Raw genomic sequence first — 25,302 nt, 5'->3', positions numbered from 1 at the left:
TGCCAGGATGATACTTTTTGGGTTCTCTCAATCTCAACCACGTAGCAGATCTAGCTTTACTTACTCAACTTAATTGGGAACGCATCCTGTGTGTGCAGGAGGGAGACAAAGAGAGTGGCAGATAATCTGGAAAAACACAATGACAGGCCATCTGGAATCTTCCAGCTATCTCCTTTTAATAAACTTTAAGGAAACTTAAACTAAAAGGAAACTAAACTTAAACTAAAAGGAAACCATGAAGGCAACAAAGACGAGGCTACAGGAGGTTGCAATATGCTCCTTTTGATCCCTTTACTGACCATTTTTAAACTCAGGTTGGTGAGAGGACTCTTTATACAGTAGGCTGCAGTCAATGTGATGTGTAACATGGACAAGCATATAAAGACTATAGTCTCCTACTTTGCTGTTGTAGAATGGAATTGGTGAGTCTTCAATAATTAACTAGAAATGTAATGCCAGAGGAATTACAATAGTGGATGGAAAACTGCTGGCTTAATGTTGGTGGGGAGATTCCTGAAAAAAAAACATTGAATCACTTAATCTTTGAGTTCATACAAACCCTTGTACCAAAAAACCTTGTGTGTCAGGGATTCTTGAGATATCACACTCAAGGTGGGTTTGGCCTTGACATTTGACTTCATCACTGAGTCCATACAAATGTTCACACCAAATTTAAAGCATGTGCATCAAGCCGTTCTGAAGTTGTGACACAAGCATGAAAGCTGGCCTTTGGAAAATGTAATTCAGAGTATGCAATGCAAGACTACTGTACCTGCAAAACGGGGCTTTCAGTTGGTGTTGATGACTGCTCATTTTGCAGCCAGCTAACAATTACTTTGTCAACGTTAAAATAATTGAATCAACGTCGCACTGCAAACATTTATTCTACATCACTTTTGCTCCCTTCATTAATATTAAAGCAACGTTTAAATTCTAACTACAGATCAATGGGATTTCAATGGTATTTCCACTAAAATGAATATTGAAACAATGTTGAAATTACAACCAAACTAAAGATCAACGTGATTTCAGTGGTATTTCAATTGATATTAAACCTCAGTAAACCACTATTAGCCTAATCTGGCAAAATATTGGGAAATTCATATCCTGCTTTTTCTACAGCCAGAATAAATTTGGCTAGACCTAGGTATGTCTTGTTTAGGCTACACAAGCTTGCATAAATAACCATTGACAACTTATCAGTTAAACAAGTGCATTTATTCACTCTTCATCTAGAAATTCACGTGTACTGTGTTTTCCTGCCATCCATAGCAGTTGCAGTCAGCCTGATCCTTCAGTAGCAGAGTGAAGCGGCACCAAAAAGGAAAATAAGGGGGGGGGGGGGGGGGCAGCTGTTAGATAAATATGTTCAACTGAGCAACAAACTAACAGCTAAGCCTACAATCAAATTATTTTACGCCAGTGGTTCTCAAACTTTTTCTTTCATTCCCCACTTAGATCAAGGGGGCATTTTTAAACCCCACCTGTCCCTCATCGCTCTAATTTATTGAAATAATGACAAGTTCCAAATATATCCTCGACAGCAGAGTTAAAATCAGCTGGTGCTGCAGATATAATAATAAATAAATACATAATGTGCCATTTTAAATTAAACACACATATTTCTGTTTTCCAGCAACATATTAGGAAGCATAGGCCAATATTTTACAGCATTGTACAATATATTCAATGAAATACCAACATGCTGCATTAAATGGATCCATAATCCAGTCATACTGAGCACTGCTGGTTGGGAAATATTTTTGAAATAAATTTTGCAGGGATGTGATGTAGGCCTACTGTTTAATACATGGGATCACAAGAGTGCCTTCCACTTACTTGATTAGCCGAGTCGTAAACAGACTTCACACACTCCATTCAAATAAAAAACACAAATTAATTGTAACTTACATTGGGTGTGGTAGGAAAATGTCCGCTTCATGGTCGTTTGTTGGACTACCAGACAACAAGAACGTAAACTATCTTTAAGAGGATGCTTGACAGCAGCAGTGCCTGTAGAATCGGTATGATCACCATATGTTGTCAGAGAGTAAGGAAATACGATGAATTGAAGTAATATATAATGGCTTATTTGACAACATTACTCTAACCCGTAAAACCCATGAAAAAAATGAGTTACGGTGTGTTTCCACACAACGAAATTTCGCGTCGCTCTCATTGAGGTTGAATGGAGACGAAATTCGCCCTAGTTGGGCGAAATGAAAGCAAATCGCAGAGGCAGGCGAAACAAAGTTGGCCAAAGTTTAACTTTATTTAAATGAGGACCATTCGAGAACCAATCAGGTCCGCGTCTTTGTGTTTGGAGGCGGGAGTTACAAAAAAGTCTGACCAAGATGGCGGAGACTACCTGAGCTGTAACGCGAAAATTTGTATGTGATTAAAATGTTTCTACACGAACATTGGCACTTGTATCAACACGAATTGTGGTTTATATGCCACACGAACTTAGTCAGAGCACATACACCACTAAATAGACCACTATATATGTTAGTTTAAGCACTCTATCTTTTTTAGCTAGCTGACAGGCGAAATGCTAGTATTTTAGGACATTGGATTGCATTGTAAACCTAGCTAGACAGCTAGGCTACATGCTGCAACACAGGTATGAAATATATTATGTCTTATTGACCTTGTTGTTTCTATGAACATGAATTGTTGTTTATAGGCAACATCAACTTAGTCGAGGCATAAAGACCCCTGGATATCTTCATTAAGTACTTAAACGTTTGAATTAGCTGATTAGCCTAATTAGCTCGCTTGCCACCACTGGCTAGACACTGCAGTCTAGGTTAGCGGTTTCGCCGTCACGCCCCCAAGGCGAAATTTCGCTGGCCTAAAATCCCGAGGTGTTTCGCTGTGTGGAAACACACCGTTACGGGGCGGAATCTCTTGGAATTTTCGTTTATGTTTTGAACGATTAATTCTAGAATAGCGTATTAATAATGGGCTAGCGCGTCCTCCTATTTGGGGTGCCAAATTAGCAAAGGCCAACTGTCAACAGCTGTCAGTTATAGTCATGAACGCCTACGAGAGGCAGGCAAATTTCCAAAATTAAAACAAGAAACAAATTAACCCTTTAGCCGCCAGGGTTTAAAAAGAATAAATTGGATTTGTACATAAAAATTTCAAAAGGCCATGGCTTGCAAGTGGTCAGAGATAAAGTCCTACTGTAAATGTGAAAATCATTTAGTATGAACAGAAGTTTATGAAGGGGGTAAATTTACTCATCTAATTTGCATATTATGACGTCACTGGATGGTAACCACCGTGAATTATGCACATTTCAGTAAATACTAGATGTTGAACATATTTGAGCAGTTTTTCTTTCTTTTTTTGTCATTTCACCGACATAACAAATGAACAGGAATACAGTCACATGTAAACCAAAAATAGTAAACTATTACTATAATCACAAACCCTATGCTACTATACAATAAAGTAGCCTGGTCAAATCAGTTCCATATCGCGGGTGACTTTGTAGTTCTTCAGAGCCCTATTTTTACAACCCCTGCTGTCTATCATCACTATTGCCACTGGCACCTCCAGCTATGTTGGGCAGAGGGTCGAAATCGGTCGAAATAAGCATGGTATGCTTAGTGGACACTGTCGCAAAGACGTACCTCCATTCACAGACGCACCGTGACTATCATATCTCATATGATAGATCATATTCTCCAAAAGGCAGATATTCTCCTTCAGAATCAGAATAGGTGAATAACAGATCCAAGACTTCATCACACGTGATTTTTTTTTTTCAACATTTGGTGTATTTCTGCTTCAATTTGTGCAAAACTATGGCCCGCATCGCTTCCGCGTTATGGAGGAAATGCACGTCTTCTTCGTGTGTTTCTCGCGTGTTTTCGCATGCTTCCTGAAAACTTTGAAAAAAAAGGTTGAGCTTGAATCGAAGCTCTGGGTGTCTGCCAACTAGTGGTCAAGAGTACAAATGAGATTTTACACTGTACTCGCGTCTATCGTCTGTTTTATTCAGTAATGACGCTTGTCGCAATATTGTGACATGGGCGGTTAGAGGGTTAAGTGGACATCGGAGGAGCTTCCTGAGATGGTGACATCTTCGTCAAACGAAGAATATTCTTTATTTCCATATTTCAGTCTGCATTGTAGCAAAGAAAAGGAATTTAGTTTGTTAAAAAAATAGCAGTGTTGAAATTTCTCTTCAAACTTAAACAGTTGACATAAACTGCATTTCCCCCCATTTTCCCTCACTCGTGCCGTTGTCTGCACGAACCCGTCTGTGCTCTGAATCAGTGACACATTTCTTTACAGTGGATCACACATAAGTTTTCAGGAAATATCCAATGTTTGCATACCTTGCCCAAGGTAGTTCACAATTTCAAGCTTTTCAGCAGCAGAGAGATCGTTTTTGCTTAATAATGTGAAACATCTTTCTTAAAGGAACACGCCACCCAATGTCAGTAGTAATGTTCTTACCTTAACTTTCACGAGTTGAGTCATACCTCTCCCGTGTCGGTACGTGCACTCAAACGCTCTGGTGTGCGGCGCGAATTTGTTAGCATGTTGCTATGCTAGCGGGCTCAGACGTAGCCATAGAGGGAGGAAGATAGCAGTAATCAAAAACATCCACGTTTTCCCTACTTAAATACAGTTGCACGAGTAGTTGATAAAAATGTGTACGGTCACACAACATGAAACACGATTTTCCAAGCGAATAAACAGGAGAACTACAATGTGTGGCGCAATAGCACTTGGGAGTACTTCAACGTTAGCGTAGTAATATTAACACCTAATTGTAGATCCTATCCACCACAGAGTTTAGAATCCGTGATTGATCGCACACACGCATTTCCGTAAATAGAGACAACCTGCTGGCGTTAGTTTGAGCTGACTTAGCAAAGTAGCAGGTAGTGGTAAAACAGATTGTGAACAATCATGGTTACAACATGCATTGTGAAGGGTTTGCTCTTAGCATTTCTCACTGGAGGATTACACCACATCATTGCTGCAAATGCATCGCTTTCTGTGGCACAGCCAGGGTCTTCTAGATCTATGATCCCCGCTACCGATGGCAACACTATCCCATTCTCGACAGCACAGGCTCTCCACCAGTTGCTGTTCGCCCGTGTTCTCTCACGTCTCACTCATCTTTCCTGCCTTTCACGATCCCTAAAAGCTAGTTCCTCCTCTGTATTCGGGTTCAAACAAATATGGTTATGGGTCTGCTACAAGCCAGTCGTTATCGTCATTGTCTATTAAGTCAGCCATTGCAAATCATTTCTTGGTGCTTCCTAGCACAGGTTGAAGTCAACGTCAAGTTGGTTCTATTTACGGAGGTGAATGTGTGTGTGTGTGTGTGTAAACATCTCGTTGATGAGAGTGCCTGGGTTATTTTGTTTCGATATTATATATAAAAGACATAGTAATTGTAGCCTACCATTCAGGGAATAGGCATTTAAAAGAAAGACAGATTATGGAGTGATATGACTCAGAAATGACATCGGGCAATGGCAGTGCGAGATGTTCAGAACGTAAGAGCTAAAACTTCTACAAGCTCAATAACATCCACAGCGGAAAAAAGAAGGTAAGAAAAATAGTAGGAAAACGTAGATGTGTAAGGCAAGCAAGCAAGTTTGCCGGTGTTACTAAAAATGTGAACATGCACGTTGCAATGTTGTGCAGTGGACTTTCGGAATGAATAGAGTCGGCATTTCTTTAATATCGAGGCGCCATAGTTTGTCCGATCGGCCTGCTGGTATAAAATGAATTGCGCTGTCTGTCTGGAAAAGACGCGCTCTCTTCCCATGCAGTCAAAATGAATGGGAGTCTTCAGAACAGGCTTGTCATAGTGTCACCCTGACATGACAGTGCGTAAAGTAGCCTATAATGTGAATGACTTGTTATTTTATCAAGGATTTCTTTTTTTTTTTGCAAAAAATAGTTTTGCTATGTAGTTACAGTTGAAACTAGATGTACCGCAGAGCGGTACAAAATATGACCGCCGCCCAGTCCAGCACATTTTTTCCACAAAAAGAAATCACGCTGAAAGGCCTATATGATTCTAACTGTCTCACTAAATTGCATTATCCACACTCAATTCTCACTGGTATCTGCTAGACAACAAGTACCAAAACATAATTAGTTCATAGATTTCACATGTAAAATTCATTTTATACAACCCCACCTCCATCTTGCCTGTTCATAATTATGAGAAATTCTTGATTGTTTGTGTTATGTTTATGTTATGTGTGTGGGTGTGTGTGTGTGTGTGTGTGTGTGTGTGTGTGTGTGTGCGTGCTTGTGTGTGTGCCTGCGTATGTGCCTGTGCATGGAAGCGTACATATGTCTACTGTGTGAGTATGTGTCATACGCAGTGCCGGCCCAAGCCTTTTGGGGGCCCTAAGCAGAATTTGATTTGGGGGCCTCCTCCCACAACGCAGTCACCTGTGCTTGGTGATAATTGACAACTTCACACTATAATGTCATATTATAAATTAATACAGTGAGGTTATGTATTAATACAGCGACTGATTATGAACTACTGTCCCCCTGGACACAGATGTATAAGGACGCTCTCCCCCTACCCTCTTTGTGCAAATGTGGGTACAAACGGGTGTGTGTGTGTGTGTGGGGGGGGGGGGGGGGGGGTTAGATGTGATTTCCTGTATTCTGGTGCATTTTTGGGATGGTCAGCACCTACATTTGTTCAGATTCATAGCCTTTTGCTTTTTGACTTATTGGTAGTGAATTCACACAACTACTTGGGGTTCAGGGTCCCTTGACCTCTTGGGCTCGGTAGGCTCATTCAGTAATCCATCCTTGCTCACATGCCAAAAATGTTTTGGGGCTCCAATCTAGACTTCTGGCCCCATGTGCTTGGTAAACCAATGTATTAATATAGTTGTTATTTACACCAACCCTGTCACCTTTTAATCTTAGAGGGTACTAAAATCACAGATTTATTTGAAACATTCATATTCAAAGTGAAGCACTAAGGGTGGTTTACTGAAGTTGAATTGACAAATAACAAAATACAACAGCATTTGTATTTGTTGTAAACAAGTACATCAGTTTAATGACTTGTTTTTCAACAGATTTGCTGAACAAATCCGCAAATGTGCATTAAATGAGCAATTTTCAACTACAAAATTAAAACAAAATAGACAAACATTAATAATCAAAAATAAAATGTCCCAAAAAATAGATAATTATTCCTACTTCGTTCCTGGTTTTTAGGCATCTGCAACTCTGCAGTGGACGAATCTGCAATGATTAAATAAATACATAAATAAATTTAAAAAAAAACGATGTTAAATGTGTCGTGTCATATTAACAGGCTATGTAACCATTTGCCATCAAGAAAACCTCACCTTCTGGTAGGTAGAGTTAGGTAGAGGTAGAGATGTGCTCCAAAGGACTTCAACAGTGTCTCTGAAAAAAAAAAATATTGCATAAGTGCATAGTTGATCGAGCAGAATGAGTTTATTTTGCTATCATTACTTACACTCAAATAACAAGCAATTCCACATGTAACAATTCATATTCTATTGGCAAATGAGGCATACTCAAAAGAGTATACTTAATTGCAGTATGGTGAACGCTTAACATGGTGATCTACTGCAGCCTAAATATTAGGGTAGCACCGCTACATCACTTGCCACTATCTTAATCAAATGTAAATTTATTTTCATCACAGAAGTCTCCCCACCCAACATGGTATATTTTCTCAAACACTACCATCTCTCTCCAAAGATCTTAGAGCAGAGCGGACATACTGTTCCATCTTTGCCTATGAAGCTGGAACGTTACCGATGCCCAGAGTCGCGCTAGTCAGTGGGTTGGGTTGGGACTGGGAGCCTGGGCTTAGTCTGTTGTTGCTATCAGACTTACCACTATGTCACATATTATAGAGCAGTAATAAACTATCAACACTTTAGGTGCGAAATCAGAAACAATCCCTCTGTGGTAAATTGGCCTTCAGCTACGTTTTCATGTAGCTACTGTAGTGCTAATGTCCACTTCAGTCAGCTAGCTAACTTTAATTTACGACATAATAAGCCCACCTAGAGCTAGGGTACATGCTTGATTGAACATCCAAAACAATCCCAATATCCTTGACATCTGAAATACATCTAGATAAATATATATTAATGGGAGACATTTATCTGTTGATGGCGGAGATTTAGCTCTGGTGATGGCTTATATTAGATCATGACAGCTAGCTAGCTACCTCAAGCACAAAACATACTGTAAATAATCATGCAAAACATACCTGTATCTTGCTCGTTTTTCTCCTCCTCTGTCATTTTCTTAGTTCTGTTTTCGGCACCAGAGGGATACGTCTATGCACCCGAGGTGTCTACTTTATGCGCGTGACTCAAGGCTGGCAGACACAGTAGCAGTAGGCAGGCATATTAATCATGAAATCATAATTTTCTTGATTTGAATGATAATTGTTTCATTTATTCATTCATTGATGTCACTTGTTTACGTTATTTATTATGTAAAAAAAAAAAAAAGAAACTCGATTGGGGGCCCCCTGGTGGCCAGGAGGCCCCAAGCAGCCGCTTAGTTCGCTTATGCCTCGGGCCTGGTCATACGTATGATTACTGTGAATGTGTGTGTGTGTATGTGTATCTGTTTGTGCACATGTGTGCACATGAACTGGGTTAACATGACCCCTGGAGGCAAATATACGGAAAAAATGGTCATCCTAGGTCCTACAGTTCTCAAGATATTCACAGAGAACTGTGTCTGGCCTACCCTCCTTTCGGGGGGTCCAGTCCAGCGGGGGGGCTACAGATCAAAACGAAAAATGACAGTTCCATGCTATCCATGTGGGGGTACATGCCCACCAAGTTTTGTGTACCCCGGTCTTTCAGTGTCCCGGGAATCCTTGTTGGTGTACATCACTAAATGTACACATAAATAGTTTTATTGTAAGGCCCCCCATGAACGAAAGTACACAAAACTTGGCATGCATTCGGAGGGTGTCATAATGATCCTACACTTTCAATTTCGTGCAGTTTTGACCATGTCAGCCAGAGATATTGTGATGAAAACACCTAATTTTTTGCTTTTTAATTTTTAACTAGGTGGCGCTATACATGAAATAAGTGGTAATGGGATGGGTTGACATGGCCCCTTGAGATCAACATACAAAAAAAAGGTGGACCTCCTAGGCCCTACGGTTCTCGAGATATTCACAGAAAACTGTCTCCGGCCACCTACAGGCCAGGTGGTGTATAGTAACATAAATTAATTTATTGTGTGGCCCCCCATGAACGGAATTCCACGAAACTTGGCGTGCATTCAGAGGGTGTCATAATGATCCTACACTTCCAATTTCATGCAGTTTTGACTATGTTAGGTCACAGATACCTGCGATTACAACACCTCATTTTTACTTTTTTGTGTTTAACTAGGTGGCGCTATACATGAAATGAGTGGTTATGGAATGGGTTGACATGGCCCCTTGAGATCAACATACAAAAAAAAATGGTCCTCCTAAACCTTACGGTTCTCGAGATATTCACAGAAAACTGTGTCTGCCCTACCCTCCTTTCGGGGGGTGCAGTCCAGCGGGGGGGCTACAGATCAAAACGAAAAACGATGGTTCCATGCTATCCATATGGGGTTACATGCCCACCAAGTTTCGTCTACCCCGGTCTTTCAGTGTCCCGGGAATCATTGACGGAAATTTGGACATGCGAAAAAGAAAAAAAAAAAAAAGAAAAAATCTGACTAAACCTATATGACCGCCGCTTCGCTGCGCGGCGGTCATAATAATAGCCCACCTGCGCATCTCTAGTGTGTGTGCCTCTCTCTCGCTCAGAGGGGAGGGGGAGGCTGAGGGGTCGATTATGCATGGATTCTAAACTCTGTGGTGGATAGGATCTACAATTAGGTGTTAATTAATATTACTACGCTAGGTCAAAGTACTCCTAAGTGCTACTGCGCCACACATTGTAGTTCTCCTGTTTATTCGCTTGGAAAATCGCCACATTTCATGTTGTGTGACCTTGCACATTTTTATCAACTACTCGTGCAACTGTATTTAAGTAGGGAAAACGTGGATGTTTTTGATTACTGCTATCTTCCTCCCTCTATGGCTACATCTGAGCCCGCTAGCATAGCAACATGCTAACACATTCGCGCCGCGCACCAAAGCGTTTGAGTGCACGTACTGACACGGGAGAGGTATGACTCAACTCGTGAAAGTTACGGTAAAAACATATATTACTACTGACTTTGGGTGGCGTGTTCCTTTAAGGAGTTTTCCTTTGATTGGGCTCACCTGGCAAACTAATTATCACAGGTGTCTGAGATTGATTTCAATGAGCCAAAGAGCCCTGAGACACAATACCATGCATGAGTTTAATTGAAAAACCAAAAAAAAAATGTTTATGACACTTAAATCCAATTTGAATAATAATTTGGAACACGGTGTAGGTAGGTAAGACGTAACTTATATATCAAATAGCCTGTGTCTTTTCCCTTCTTGCCTCTGTGTATCTTTGTGCTATTTATGTGTACCTGACTGCGAAACAAGTTTCCCTTTGGAACAGTAAAGTTAAATTGAACTGAACAGAACTGAAAATAGGCCTTCAAAAAGGCAAGGGTACTTTTTACTTTTATACTTTACATTTACATATCAAAACCTGTACTTTATCATTGTATTGTATGGAAAGTGTGTACTTTTACCATCTCTAATATGTTGGCATGCAATACCTGAAACTTTCAAGTTCTATTTGTTCTTGACTTGGTTTGGCATGTAGCCATGTAGCTTTCACGTCAGGGCCCTGTTCGCCCTGCCGGGACTTATTTTCCCATAATGACCGGCAGACAATACATTATCCCTACGTATGCCTACAGTATGCCTCACTGGGTTCTTTTCTGCACTCCTGACGCAGCTTTGTTGTTTTGTTGTTTTGTTTTGAGTGTGTATGAAGAAAAGGTGAGAATACCCCCCGGAAAAATAAAGTGAACAGACAGGAAAACAAGATAACAAAGACTTGATTTAATGTGAAGTTGTATGATTAAGTAAGTTGTGTAATGAGTTTTGAATGCAGGCTTTGTGAAGCTTCTTCCGGATTGATGAAATCATATGTGGTGGTTGACGAATTGGGATTGATGTTTGTGTTCTGTGTGTTGACTTCAAATGAACGTGGCTCACATGGGCAGGTGATTAAGGTTTATCTGCAAAACAAATAAACAAAAGTTTACTCCAGAATAAACTTCAGCTGATCTTGCAGAGGGTACGCAAGGAAACATAATTAAATATTAGGCTACATGAAAGGGGGCGGTTTTGCCAACTCACCAGCAAAGCTGTAGTGGGCGTGGAAGCCTTTGTAAGAAAAGGTGGAGTCGCTGGTGAACACTACTGTCATCTCATTTTTTGTTGATTTCACAGAGATTGCGGTATGGTTACCACACAGCCTGTTTAGCAACTTATCATCAGCCAAAGGCCCGTCATAAACACTGACGGCGTCAAACCTGCAGTCTCCATCCCATTGCCGATATTCTACACTGCAAGGGGACATAAATAAGACATTTATACCCAGTGTTTTTATGTGTTAATTATGCTGTGGCAAAGGGGGATGGGGGGGTGGGGGTATACATTTAGCCACTAATAACTATGCAAAATCTATTTAATACCATGAGGAAGATCCTAAGCACAAACAGCGATGGGTCAACTAAAAGCTGTCTCACGCCACATGATGGCATTAGTTCATGTCTGGAGGTGGATGACCCTTCTGACCTCGGGCTGATTGACTTACAGCATGAAGGGGAAGACGAGCTCTATGAGGTGGTCTCCAGCACTCTGAATGCTCCAAGTGCATTTGGCATGGTTGGGATAAGGCTCAGGGTAGTTGGGGCTGAAAAATTCTCCTTTGGGCTCAACCATTACGCTGCCACATTTTGAGGTTTCTGAAATGTAATGAATTATGCACAAATGGGTGAATAAATTAGGCATGTGACCAAATTAGTATACAGTTATTACAAGTATTAGAACAAATGTATGTGTTTATAAATTTGGACTTTACCTTCTGGGTCATTCGTAGGAACTGTACATAAAAAAAGAAAGTTAGTGTTGTGTATATTGCAAAATTAGGTAAGAATGCAATCTTTCTTACTACCACTAGAGGGAGAAAGAGTATTTTGTATGTTCCTCCAACTGCTCATAGTAAATGAGTTTCATAATGGTACTATCTATCTATCTATCTATCAATCAATCACTTAGTTTTCATTTCAGATGTCAGGTGACCCTTGTCTGCATTTACCCATTTCCATAACACATGATTGAATATATTACTGACATTAGGCCATATCTGCAGCCAGGCCATAAGAAAAGAGATGGAAGGACCAGTAGAACAAATCTCATGGTGTAGCGACGCTCACAAAGCTGTGATACTTTACCTGGAGTTGGATATTCTGTCAAAAAGGGAGACACAAGGAACCAATCAGTTTTCAGCCTGAGCTAATGTCTGTTTCCGTCATAGCAACGGAATAGTTGTGTATTTTGAAAAACATACCTGATAAACTGGGAACATCTGTAAAGTAAGAAGTAAGAGTTTCAGTACACACATGGACTGCATTTCTTTCATTTATAAAATAACTCTAAGATATCTCACACAGTCAGAGATAATGTTTAGTCAGACACCCTTTCACATGCCAAACCCCACAGGTGGTTGGTAACCTTGCAAGGAATCGACACCCATCTTGTTCTTGAACATACCCACGAAGCGGTACTGCGCTTTGAAACCAGGGTGTCTTGTTTTTGAACATACCCACAAAGCGGTACTGCGCTTTGAAACCAGGGTGTCTTGTTTTCGAACATACCCACGAAGCGGTATTGCGCTTTGAAACCAGGGTGACTGGTGCTGGAGTCACTGGAGAAGACCACAGTCAGCTCGTTCCTTGTCGAGGTAAAGTTGCCGGTCTGTGTGCCACAGAGGAGGCCAATCAGCCGCTGTTCAGACGCAGGGCCGTCAAACACTTTAATGGAGTCAAACCTGCAGTCCTTCACCCAGTCAGGCTCCAGCCTAAACACCAGGGGGCAGTAGAGAGAGACATCAAATTAAGTGAAGCACTGCTGGTAAATTAGGCTTTAAAGGTGGAGTCCACAGTTCTGGTTAAAGGCTGTTGATAATATTCAACAACCAATTGAATAACACCACTACCTTCTGTGTGCTCAAAGCAAAGCGCTGATTGGCAGGAAATGTTTGTGGCTCTGTGTAGGCCATGACATTTGATTCTCATTTACAGAGCCAGGGATAATGTACTAACACACACACAAACACACACACACACACACACAAACACACACACACACAGAATGAACAGCAAGAAGATTGTGAGGAGGAATTAAATGTATTGGATTGGAATCGCAGACCCTAACAATAAACACAAACACCACACCTGATGATGGTCTATCACTGTAAATAGGGAAATACTAGAACTAGTGTTTGAAATGAGGCATAACTGAGCGCAGCCACTTACTCCACAGTGGGAAATGTCAGCTCTACGATGCGGTTTCCTGTACTCTTGATAGTCCAGGTGCAGTGCGCTTTGTTGGGGTAATGGTGTGGGTAATTAGGGCTGGTGAATCCACCTTCAGACACGGTCCACTCGCCGCCACATTTCACATCTTCAGATGAAAATAAAGAGTGCACCATGAACAAACAAACATAAACAAACACCACAAGGCAAAGCAAAAGACATTTGGATTGGGTAGACTGTAAAAATATTGGTAACACTTTACTTGACTGGTGAGTTCATAACACATTCATAGCAGCTGTCATAAACTGCACATAAAGCATTCATGACTGTTTCATGAGACATGACTCAACATTCATACCAAACCTTTCATGAATGTGGAACACAGAACGACGACAACTTGTCAAAATAAAAGAACAACATTGTATTTGTGTAACCCGGATACCATTAATTTAATCTCTCCAGCCTTTGTAAATATTTCATGAATATCTTATGAAGTCTACATCGAATATCACTTTACTATACAAGTTGTGAAGTATTCATAATCACTGAGTTTAACACTGGAAGGTAAACTAGCTTACATTCAGCTGACCTGTATTTGTGTAACCTGAAACGAACAGTTGGACATTCCCAGAAGCAAAAGATGAGAAATCATCTGCAAAGGTTACATCATAAAAGAAATACATTTTTATGAAACAAAAATGATTTGCTTGACCATGTTCTGTTTTTTTGGCACTGGAGTAACCCATTGACTCAGATGTGATGTGATCAGGTAAGAGGTTTGGTCCAAAAACGGCAATGCTGCTTTGCAACGTTTTTTTATTTTGACAAGCTCTCATCGTTCTGTCTTCCACATTCATGAAAGGTTTGGTATGAATGTTGTCTCATGAAACAGTCATTAATGCTTTATGTGCAGTTTATGACAGCTGCTATGAATGTGTTATGAACTCACCCGTCAAGTAAAGTGTTACCACATAATTCATAAATCATGACACTACGATTTGAGTGTTTTTGGAGTTACCTTTTAGTTCTGGGGATGGCGTCACTAGTTCTGTGAACAAAACAAAGAAGATTAATGGCGGCGAATCCAGTGACAGAAACGTGAACCCAAAAATCCTAATAATAAAGGAGAGACAAGAGATTCCATACCTTTTTGTGGATATTCTTTTCAGTGGATGGCAAAAAAGAGGATATTTTAACAACAGCAATTCCAATACAGTATGATGTAGCATTGAATAGGTAAAATTAGGAGGCACTTACCTGGAAGAAATGGAACATCTGCAAAAATACAACACGAGAGGGAAATTAATATTGACCATAATGGGCCTGATGTGCTGTTTATTATTTAAACATTATATAATATAATACACTAACTGTCATGCAATCAATTGAAAACATCATAAGGGTCAGGGCCTGGAAGTACATTTCATTAGTGACTTGCACTGTGGCATGGAGGCTAGAATTAGAATCTTAGCAGGTATAGCTTATGCATGATGCCATTAGCGTGTCTAGCGTCTGTGAAGTAGCAGAAGTAGCACAAGAACTGAAACGTTCTGCTAAAAAACAATACACTGCAAGTACAAGGAGCTCTGCAATCTACTACTGTGACTGCAGTCTAATGGGCTTGGCCAATTCAAAACGTGGACATACAAGTACCAGTATAGGAGATAATGTAGCTAAGTATGTTTATATATGTAACAAATTAAGAAAGGGAAAGTGCCTGGACTGTCAAGAGTATGATGTATGACTTGCATTTCAAGGCTTTTCCTTGAGTCAGAGGTATGTTGTTTTTCCTCTCACCTACAAAGCTGTAACTTGCATGAAATCCTTTTTTAGGAAAAGTTGAATCGCTGGTGAAGACCACTGTCAGCTCATTACGGGTAGAGTTGAAGGAACGCGTCTCGTTGCCACACAGCTTGCCAAGCAAGCGATGCTCTGACGCAGGCCCATCATACACACTGATAGAATCAAACCTGCAGTCCGCGTCCCAATTAACATACTCCAGTCTAAAATCAGACAGAAAGGAAACTTTACTCATCAGGAGATCAGTGATAAAAAAAGATACAAAAAATATGATCTTCTCTTCTTTTATCTTGAAGAAATGTACGGAGCCCCTAAGGGGACATGAGCAAAAAAAAAAATCTAAAGTTTAGTTTCATGTGCTCACGTGAAACTTTCATGTGCTCACGTGAAACTTTCATGTGACATTGCATCAGTCTTTATAACGGCATAACTTATGCACCTGCCCTGCTGCCCTGCTGCTTTCAGGTGCGCACCCTCCCTCCCTAACCACCACCAGTTTGGCCCCTGTCCAGCCGTCCAGGGGGGTAGGCCCCGCCCCTGCCGTCTCATTTCGGCAGGATCTGCAAGGGTGTGCACGCTCAGTGACCTGGACCGAGGATGGGGCCTACTATATGCCAAATACTCTCATTGTTGCTTATGTCTTTAGTAAATCCTTTGATTAAAGGTGCTCTAAGCGATGTTGGGTAACGTTAACGGTAACGCTCATCTCGTCGGTGATTGGCTGGAACAGTTTGTTATGTTTCATGGTCCAGGCTGGACCAGGCTGTTTTTGTTGCCGTTTTTGGAGCCTGAGCTGTCCACAGAGGCCGCGTTTTTTTACAGTGTATTCAGAGGACAGGCAGCTAGCGGATGGTGAGGAGATGTTTGCTGTATGTGAGAAATAATGTTTTAGCCTAGAAAGCGCGTAACATCGCATAGAGCACCTTTAAAATATTTGTTAACTTTCATTGTACCTTCCTGAGTCTTTCTGGTAGATATTCTGTTATTAACCTACTTCCTGTCCCAAGCACTGGAGACCCCTTCAGGAGGCAGGTCCTTCAGTGCCATGGCCCCCAGACTCTGGACCTCTCTCGATCTGTTTGTGACGGCCCTTCTTTCTGTACTTTACCATCTGATTTAAAGACTTTTATTTTTCATGATAATTTTTCTTCCTCCTCTACTGCCTAGGGTTTTTTTTTGGGGAGAGGGGGGTGTAAAGCAACCTTGGGTTTGTAAGAGGCGCTGCATAAATGTAATACGATATTATTATACACTTACTGCATGAAAGGGAAGGTGAGCTCTACGATGCGGTTTCCTGTGCTCTGTATAGTCCAGGTGCAGCTGATGCTGACGGGATAGGGGTCAGGGTAGTTGGGGCTGAAGAACTCACCCTTTGGCTCAGCCAGCGCACCACCGCATTTCAATGCTGCGCCTAATGCACACATACATTAAACTTCCCTTCTTGACATCATGAAGGGCAGGACGTTCTGAACATCTTATTCTCATCTAACTGCATCACAGTGTTACAGTATGTGTTTGTATCAGTGGCCGTTCCAGATACATAAAAGCATAACAAGCATAAAAAGACATCTCCCCACATGCAACACATGCATATCAAGACCCTACAGCAGCTAGTAAGGTAATCAGCACTGGAGTATTCTATTTTTGTAAGAGCTGCCCACATGCATATCAAGACCCTACAGCAGCTAGTAAGGTAATCAGCACTGGCGTATTCTATTTCTGTAAGAGCTGCCCACATATCGTTCTATCAGCAAACAGTTTTTTGAGTTGTATAGGTGAGCACTGTACCGTGAGTCCTGCTTATTTCCAGGAGAGAGCAGAGAATGAATGCTACTGTTCTGATGTCCATCATGGTTTACTTCAGGGGTTCACCGCCAACTGCAGATGGATGTCCAACTTTCCCTGACTGCCCTGTCCGCTGGTCATTTTATAGTAATCAGGGTGATATCTGTAAGGATTGAGAAACGCCTTACGAAACACATTTGGCGGTGAGCTGAGGTGAGATGACAAGAAGAGATGAGTGTGCTCTTGGAGAGTTTACTGAAAGGGTGAGCTGGCTGGAGAGTCCAGACACCATGTGCTGGCCAAAGGTCGGACCACAAGGGCTTTGTGCCAAACAGCGGCACCAAACTTGGAGTGGGTGAGGGGGCTGTGTGGGCGTGTGTGTGTTTGTGTTTGTATGAAATAAAAAAGTTTAATCGCCGTTCCATATCGATGCTTATGAATGGTAACTATAACAACGATAGTAGGACGACGGTTGAGCCTGGAGGCAGCCTTCACAACAATGGAATCAACTGTAAACAGCTGAAAAAAATAAAGATTTTAGCTCTAAAACTCATTTAGTATTAATAATTGATTTCATATTTATTTATTTCGTAAGTGACCATGGTATAAACGGGATAATGCCCTTCGATGCGTCCATTATCAGAAATAAATGCGTCGGACGGTTCACGCCTCCACGTCGTCCATTTATTTCTGATAATAGACATCTCGTCGGGCATTATCCCTTACATATCGTGTGCAGACACCCCACTATAGGCTGGCAGGGTAAGTGAAAATGTGACAGAATGGTCATTCTCTCATGTGAGGACACACGATGTCTATGTGACACACTCTGGGCATGCCCAGTGCAGGACCTAAACAGTAGCCACTGGAATCACCTGGAAAGGCCATGCCGCATTGCACAATGTTAGCTGAATGTGTCAGTAAACATTGTGGCAATAGTCAAGCGTAACAGAAAAGTGACACATTTTCCTATCCAAGAATAGCAAGTGTCATAGATTGCTGAGCCAATAGATGTCAATTAATAATATACTTCTTCTAAGCCAGCTGATACTTCCCATTTGCATACAGTGATTGTTAGATGTGAAAGAGATAAAAGCCACTGAAAGTAAAAGTACTTAAAGTAAAATCATTGCATAAACCATGAATAAAGGCTCTGCCCCAACACAGATGTTCAAATGAAATCTGGATTAACTTGCTATTTCTTTTCTCATTCAGTGAAACTGTCAGTGGTAGGATACCTACTTATAACATTGGCTAACGTTATGTTTATTTTTCTAAATGTATACAATAGCAATCCAGTGAATGGATTCATATGTGCATAGACTTTCCTCTTTGTTTTCCCCTCCCCAAAGTAGTTACAGTCGAGAGAATTTGCACTGAGATTTCCAAATTGATAAACATGCTTCTACATGTTGCCCAATTCGTATGATAATCTAACCTATCCTCTCAAAATTGGGGCAAAATATCTGCTTTATTTTCTGTCTTCTGTTGGTGACCAAGGCATATCTCAGAATCAGTTTTTATTGGCCAAGTATACTTACATATACAAGGAATTTGACTTCGTACATTCAACAAATAGACATGTAGTACAAATAGACATGTAGTAGGAAAACATGTGTCTTTATTAGACAATAGTAATAAACACACTGTACAATATAGACAACACAATAAACATGTAGGCACATATCAACGTATTAACATAATATACAAAATACAATATACAAATAAGGCATAGTATCAAGACGGAGTGGAGTGGATATAAAGTGCAGAAGTGGGAAAGTATTTATTTATCAAAGAAAGTATTTAATTAGGATATAAATGTATGTTTAAGAGAAGATGTATTCATTATGTAAGGGATAATGGACGACATGGTGGTCTGTTCACAGAAGTTAATGCACGGTCGAGGTTGTAAAACGGCCCTGACGCGAAGCGGAGAGCCGTTTAAACTTTGTAAGTGCATTAACTTCTGTGAACAGACCACCGTGGAGTCCATTATCCCGCTTATTCCACTGTTGCCACTTGCATTGTGTTCATTTCCTGTTACAATTTAAACGTTTTAATCGCTAAAACTGTCTTGTTTGTAGAACTACTTTCTTCCGACATATATCAACTAATTTCTCAACTTGCAGGACAAACTGCCATTACTAGTTCTAAATGGATGGTTGATATGGCCAAAAGCCAGTCATTAGTTCTATCTCTCCCGTTGTCAAGCGGGCGTATTCCAAGATTCTGATGAACTTTAGCTTTGAAACATCGCTATTTTACTTAGCCTGCTATCATCCATCTAGCTAAAAGCCACCTCCGTCATATGCTACAATGTTGCCATGTTCTGAACGTCTGCATTTTACAGCTCGGATGCAACCTGACGGTTCATTTAAACTTCACAACGAGTTCGGCAAATTAATATACAAGTGTGATACGGCCAAAAAAATGGATCTAGGCCTTCATAGGTGTGCAAATAACATATGGTTAATGGTCGTTCTATATTACGTAGGACAATGGGAAATTCAACCAAGCAGTGGAATAAACTAGATGCACCGCAGAGCGGTACAAAATATGACCGCCGCCCAGTCCAGCACATGTTTTCCACAAAAATAATCACGCTGAAAGGCATAAATCATTCTAACTGTCTCACTGAATTGAATTATACACACTCAATTCTCACTGGTATCTGCTAGACAACAAGTACCAAAACATGATTAGTTCATAGATTTCACATGTAATATACATTTTATACAACCCCACCCCCATCTTGCCTGTTCATAATTCTGAGAAATTCTTGAATTGTGTGCATGTGTGCGTGTACCAGGGTTTCCGTTGTCCAGTAATTACCGGACATTGGCCGGAAAAAAAATGAAATGTCCGACAAAATTAAATCTCTCCGGTCAAATTGTCCGATTGAAATTGGCTAATAATCCCGTCCCCTAACGCAATCTGAATTTGAGAATAAGCCTTAATATGTAAGCCTATATTATACGTCCTCTGGCTATGTTTTTAAATGAACAGGCTCTACCGTTTGACAAGTAGCCTAAGCTATTAAACAACACGCATAGCCTATGCTGCATTTCAAATAGAAAGCGCACGCTTAAAACGTCCATGTTAAACAACGAACATGAGTGAGGCGGTTCAAACATGGTCAGGCCCAGGCAGACTAGCCTTAAAAGTTTTTTCAGAGGCCAGACGCGATGGATGATGATAAATTGGTAACGTCTGAAGCCTCAGATGTCCGGTCAACTCCACCACCACCAGATAAAAAGCAGAAGTGTCGGGCGTATCTGTCGGAATCAGTGACATTGGAAGTGGAGTTGCGGGGGGTGCGGCCGCTCCAAGACACTGTCATTCTCCGTGTACACTGGACAGGCAAAGTGTTCTTTACCCAAAGCATGATGCGTTCTCTGTCTATGATCTGCAGTGTTAGGGCCTCCTCGACGAGGCGATTACTGGTCCGCGAATTTCTGGCACAATTAAACGGTATCATTGAACCGCAGCCGAAAGAAAAAGAAGCTAAACATTTCCCAGAATAGAAAACATTTCTTAATTTATTGTTATCAAATAAAGAGGCATAGCATTAGGGGGTAGTGGTGTGAGCGACTGAGCGCTCATTCTTGTGTGTGCGCATCTGTGTAAGTTAAACAGTCACCACTGGAGATAACGTGGGTAGCAGCAACAAACAACGTACAGTAGCCTAGTCTTTTTAAAATAACGAACGAAGCGGACTCTTGCTGTCCATGAAGAGATAGGCTACTGGCTAGATCTTGTAGGCATGTTTAAGTTAGGCTAATAAACATGTTGCATTCTATACAGCCTGATTATGTCATTCTTTAAGCTACATAGCCTGTCTCCAGTTTTCCTCAATTTGACTAATTAAGAAGGGATAATAGGATATTTGACCGGCATATCATCAAAATGTCCGGAAAACGAAACCTCTGCCGGTCACTTTGACCGGCACCATTTTTTTCTAGCGGAAACTCTGGCGTGTACATGTTTATGTTGATGTGTGTGTGGGTGGGTGTGTGTGCGTGCATGTGTGTGTTTGCCTGTTTATGTGCCTGTGTGTGTGCATGTGCATGCATGCGTATATATGTCTACTGTGTGAGTATGTGTCATACGCAGTGTTGGGTATCGTTACTTTTGAAAGTAGTTAGTTACGTTACTACGTTACTATCAATTAAAAGAAATCCATTACGTTACTACGTTACCTATAAATAAAAGTAACGCGTTAGAGTACTCGTGTGTTACCAACAATTAAAACGTGTTTGGGGTGCGTCTCCGCCTGCAGCAGCAACACACATCCTCCTTTAGATGCACCAACAGTGCTGACTGTTTATGAATCAATCATGAACCTAACTGTAGGATAATGACAGGAAAGACAGTCAGCATATTGCACGTTTTATTTAACAGGCATTCATCCTTTGAGAATTAGAACAGCTTCCATGAATAGCATATACCGGTAATAGGCAGAGTAATAGCCTAATAAAAACAAAAACAAAAAAACAGTAAACATCCTTGTCCGATGTCGTTTCCTCTTTTTTCATTTTAACATAAGAATGTACCGTATTAGGCTGCACACAAAAGAACAGTGCATGACACTATTAATAGCCTAAATCAACTCTACAAGTGCAGGCCTAACAAAGTGCTTAACAGGTAGGCACGCAACCTTCAAAATAATGCGCGTACCTCCAAGAATCAAACACACGTAGCTTACACACACAGGTGTGCGCGCGCACACACACACACACAGGGGCGCCTGCAGGAATTAATGCTATGGTACGCACACTCATCACCCCCCCCCGCAAAGAAAAATCACTCGTGAACAATATTTGTATAGGTCCGTGCATTGGTCAGCAAAAAAGTAGCCTACATAGCATAACAACATCCACATGCAATAATACAACGACAATGTCTACAATGACCTACTCATTTGGACAACTTGATACAGCTAAAGTTACCTTTAGTTTTGTTCTAGCGTAACGTGACGTCTGGCTTTAGTGCAGTCTAACGTTCTGACAAGCACACCAATTGCCTACCTTGTTCTTGCCCATCTGGAATAACTCCTAGCTTTGCTGCCTCCACCTTTGTCAACGCATCGCTACGCATACGCGCCCGCAAGGCTACGCATAGCTACGCTTCGGCCGCCATTATGCGTCGATGCGTAGCAAAATGTGTCATCCCAGTTTTTGATACTCGACGCACTGACGCATGCAATACTATGCGTTGTCGGTGGGGGCGACACTGCGAGTATTGTACATTATGCCAAGTATATGTTATATTTACAGAAGAAGGTTTGAATACAATTGCCAGAGAAGAGGAAAAGTTATGCAAGCGTATCTTTATTTTACGGTCTATGGAGCTCCACATTGTAGGTTACATGCTATTCATTGTGTATAACATGATTGTCACTTGGAGGAGACTTCAGACTTGTAGATAACTTACGTTAGTATAGTTAGCTAACCGCTGCTAACGTGCTAGCATCGTCACGTCAGAAAACCATGGGGCTGTGCACATGTGTAAGTGTACATTTATTCACCATATATTAATAAAGTTGAAGTGGCTCTGCAATGTAGGCTATGTTTCCGTTTATTTACAGTACCATGTTCCTTACATGACATGACCCAGTGTCCTTGTAACATGCAGTCAATCTAGCACAGCGAATCACACTCACCTCCCGTCTATAGTTTGTCACCCAACAAAGCTAGATATTACTTTTTATACGTGTCTCCATGTCATACTGGAGTCTTTTGGAGAATTCTAAATTAAATATGATCCGTGGCTCTCCAAAAGAGCCTCTTGGGATGCAACTTTTACAGACAGCTTGAATATCGCTCAGAATGTCAGTCACCAGTGACCCCTGTTGCGTGAGCGACGTATTGCATTTCACTTATCGGCCGAGTTGCTTGCGTCCACCGTGTAAACTATGAAAGGGAGCACGTCGCTCGCGTCGCTAACGTTGCTTGCTCGCGTTGCTCGCGTTGACTCTGTAAGAGTAAGTAATGAGTGCTTATTTTGGAAAATAACGGAGTTACTGATTACTGAATTCGCAAAACTAACGCGTTAGATTACTCGTTACTGAAAAAAACTAATAAGAGTACTCTAACCGTTACTTGTAACGCGTTACCCCCAACACTGGTCATACGTAGGATTACTGTTAATGTATGTATGTGCGTGTGTATCTGTTTATGCACATGTGTGCATATGGAATGGGTTTACATGACCCCTGGAGGCAAACATACGCAAAAAATTGGTCATCCTAGGCCCTACGGTTCTCAAGATATTCACAGAAAACTGTGTCTGCCCTACCCTCCTTTCGGGGGGTCCAGTCCAGCGGGGGGGCTACAGATCAAAACGAAAAGCGATGGTTCCATGCTATCCATGTGGGGTTACATGCCCACCAAGTTTCGTGTACCCCGGTCTTTCAGTGTCCCGGGAATCCTTATTGGTGTACGGTCACTAAATGTACACATAAATTATTTTATTGTAAGGCCCCCCATGAACGAAAGTTGGCATGCATTCGGAGGGTGTCATAATGATCCTACACTTTCAATTTCGTGCAGTTTTGACCATGTCAGCCAGAGATATTGTGATGAAAACACCTAATGTTTTGCTTTTTAATTTTTAACTAGGTGGCGCTATACATGGAATAAGTGGTAATGGGATAGGTTGACATGCCCCTTAAGACCAACATACAAAAAAAAGGTTGACCTCCTAGGCCCTACGGTTCTCGAGATATTCACAGAAAACTGTCTCCGGCCACCTACAGGCCAGTTGGTGTATAGTAACATAAATTAATTTATTGTGTGGCCCCCCATGAACGGAATTCCACGAAACTTGGCGTGCATTCAGAGGGTGTCATTATGATCCTACACTTCCAATTTCGTGCAGTTTTGACTATGTTAGGTCACAGATATCTGCGATTACAACACCTCATTTTTACTTTTTTGTGTTTAACTAGGTGGCGCTATACATAAAATGAGTGGTTATGGAATGGGTTGACATGGCCCTTTGAGATCAACATACAAAAAAAAAATGGTCCTCCTAAACCCTACGGTTCTCGAGATATCACAGAAAACTGTGTCTGGCCTACCCTCCTTTCGGGGGGTGCAGTCCAGCGGGGGGGGCTACAGATCAAAAAGAAAACAGGAGGTTCCATGCTATCCATGTGGGGTTACATGCCTACCAAGTTTCGTGTACCCCGGTCTTTCAGTGTCCCGGGACTCATTGACGGAAATTTGGACATGCGAAAAAGAAGAAAAAAAAGAAAGAAAAAAATCTGACTAAACCTGCCGCTTCGCTGCGCGGCGTCATAATAATATATACAAGGCATAAGGCATACTTAAGGCATTAAGATCAATTTTCAAAAGATTTTATATTCCTTTATTTTAGTCAACTTTAGCAGAGGTGCCAATAAATCTGGAGGGTAGGCCTACTGTATACACTGTATGTTGATGAAGATGTATACTATGTATACTGATATATTAATTTAATTAGCATACCCGACACTAATTTTCAGTGTAAAATCTATTACACCTTAAAAGCTGCAAGTTATGAAAAAAAGTGTTGTTGTTGAAATTTAAATATCTGTTGGCTAAGTAAGTGCCAAATTTGACCGTAATTGGATAAAAGGAACTCTCACAAATACAATATTATAATATCACACTTTGTACAATAAAACCAATAGGCCCTTTCACACTGGCGAAATCGCCGCGATTTTATTTTAACCTCATCTTTTTTTTTTTTACAGTTTTTCGAACTGATAATGAAAGAATTAGTCAACAGCATAACAAATTAGTCAATAGCATAAAATGAGTGAATGTATAGCATGAAATGGAGTCAAAGTTTGTGGTGATCTTCACTAAACACAGCAAAGTGGTTTCTATCCCTGGAGATATGCATGTACGTCCCACATTGAAATGCACTGTAGAAAAAGAGCATCTTCTTTGGACCTTCTTGTGACCTCTTAGCATTCCAGACTGTTTTTGTTTTTTCTCAGAGAGCTTTGAAGACTTTTAAAGACATGTTCAAGTGTTCTCAATCCAGAGAAGCAGCAAATGTATCCCTTGCTGAAAAAAACAGCCTGACCAGCTAAAGGGGGTTTGCTGGTTGACCAGCTTGATGACCAGCTTGTTAGACCACCCTAATGGTTGACCAGCTAGACCAGCAAATCTCTTGCGAAAACATAGCTTCAGCTGGTTTACCCAGTTTATGATGGCGATTCAACTG

At 41.0% G+C, this 25,302-nt stretch overlaps 1 protein-coding gene and 1 long non-coding RNA gene across 2 annotated transcripts; both read right to left on the bottom strand.

Annotated features, from left to right (window-relative positions):
* Window positions 1–11,017: 11,017 nt before the first annotated feature.
* Window positions 11,018–11,924, bottom strand: LOC143101674 (uncharacterized). Its single transcript, XR_012982513.1, has 3 exons — window positions 11,778–11,924; window positions 11,318–11,526; window positions 11,018–11,196 (listed from the first exon to the last, which is right to left on the bottom strand). It is a non-coding gene; the product is annotated as an uncharacterized LOC143101674 (long non-coding RNA).
* Window positions 11,925–12,006: 82 nt separating this feature from the next.
* LOC143102252 (scavenger receptor cysteine-rich domain-containing protein DMBT1-like) lies at window positions 12,007–17,191 on the bottom strand. The gene is made up of 11 exons (XM_076265737.1): window positions 17,089–17,191; window positions 16,558–16,711; window positions 15,298–15,503; window positions 14,758–14,775; window positions 14,647–14,661; window positions 14,519–14,548; window positions 13,501–13,648; window positions 12,841–13,043; window positions 12,534–12,551; window positions 12,418–12,432; window positions 12,007–12,065 (listed from the first exon to the last, which is right to left on the bottom strand). The coding sequence occupies exons 1-11, from the start codon at window positions 17,150–17,152 to the stop codon at window positions 12,007–12,009; spliced, it is 930 nt and encodes a 309-aa protein (XP_076121852.1). The 5' UTR covers window positions 17,153–17,191.
* Window positions 17,192–25,302: the final 8,111 nt, after the last annotated feature.

The sequence above is a fragment of the Alosa pseudoharengus genome, unplaced genomic scaffold (genome assembly GCF_046254945.1).
Source record: "Alosa pseudoharengus isolate Yale_2024_CS ecotype anadromous, Long Island Sound unplaced genomic scaffold, YU_APseudo_1.1 YU_APseudo_1.1_scf_4, whole genome shotgun sequence".
NCBI classification, from domain to species: Eukaryota; Metazoa; Chordata; class Actinopteri; order Clupeiformes; family Clupeidae; genus Alosa; species Alosa pseudoharengus.
The sequence above is the reverse complement of the archived record's forward strand: the minus strand, read 5'-3'. Positions and strand labels throughout refer to the sequence as shown.

Excerpts from the sequence above, each read along its gene's own strand:
- LOC143102252 (XM_076265737.1), bottom strand. The coding sequence starts at position 17,152 with ATGATGGACATCAGAACAGTAGCATTCATTCTCTGCTCTCTCCTGGAA. Across the intron at positions 15,504-16,557 it reads CTCACCTTCCCTTTCATGCA|ACTGGAGTATGTTAATTGGG; the intron begins GTAAGTGTATAA and ends GTCTGATTTTAG. Across the intron at positions 13,649-14,518 it reads GCCATCCCCAGAACTAAAAG|ATGTGAAATGTGGCGGCGAG; the intron begins GTAACTCCAAAA and ends TTTCATCTGAAG.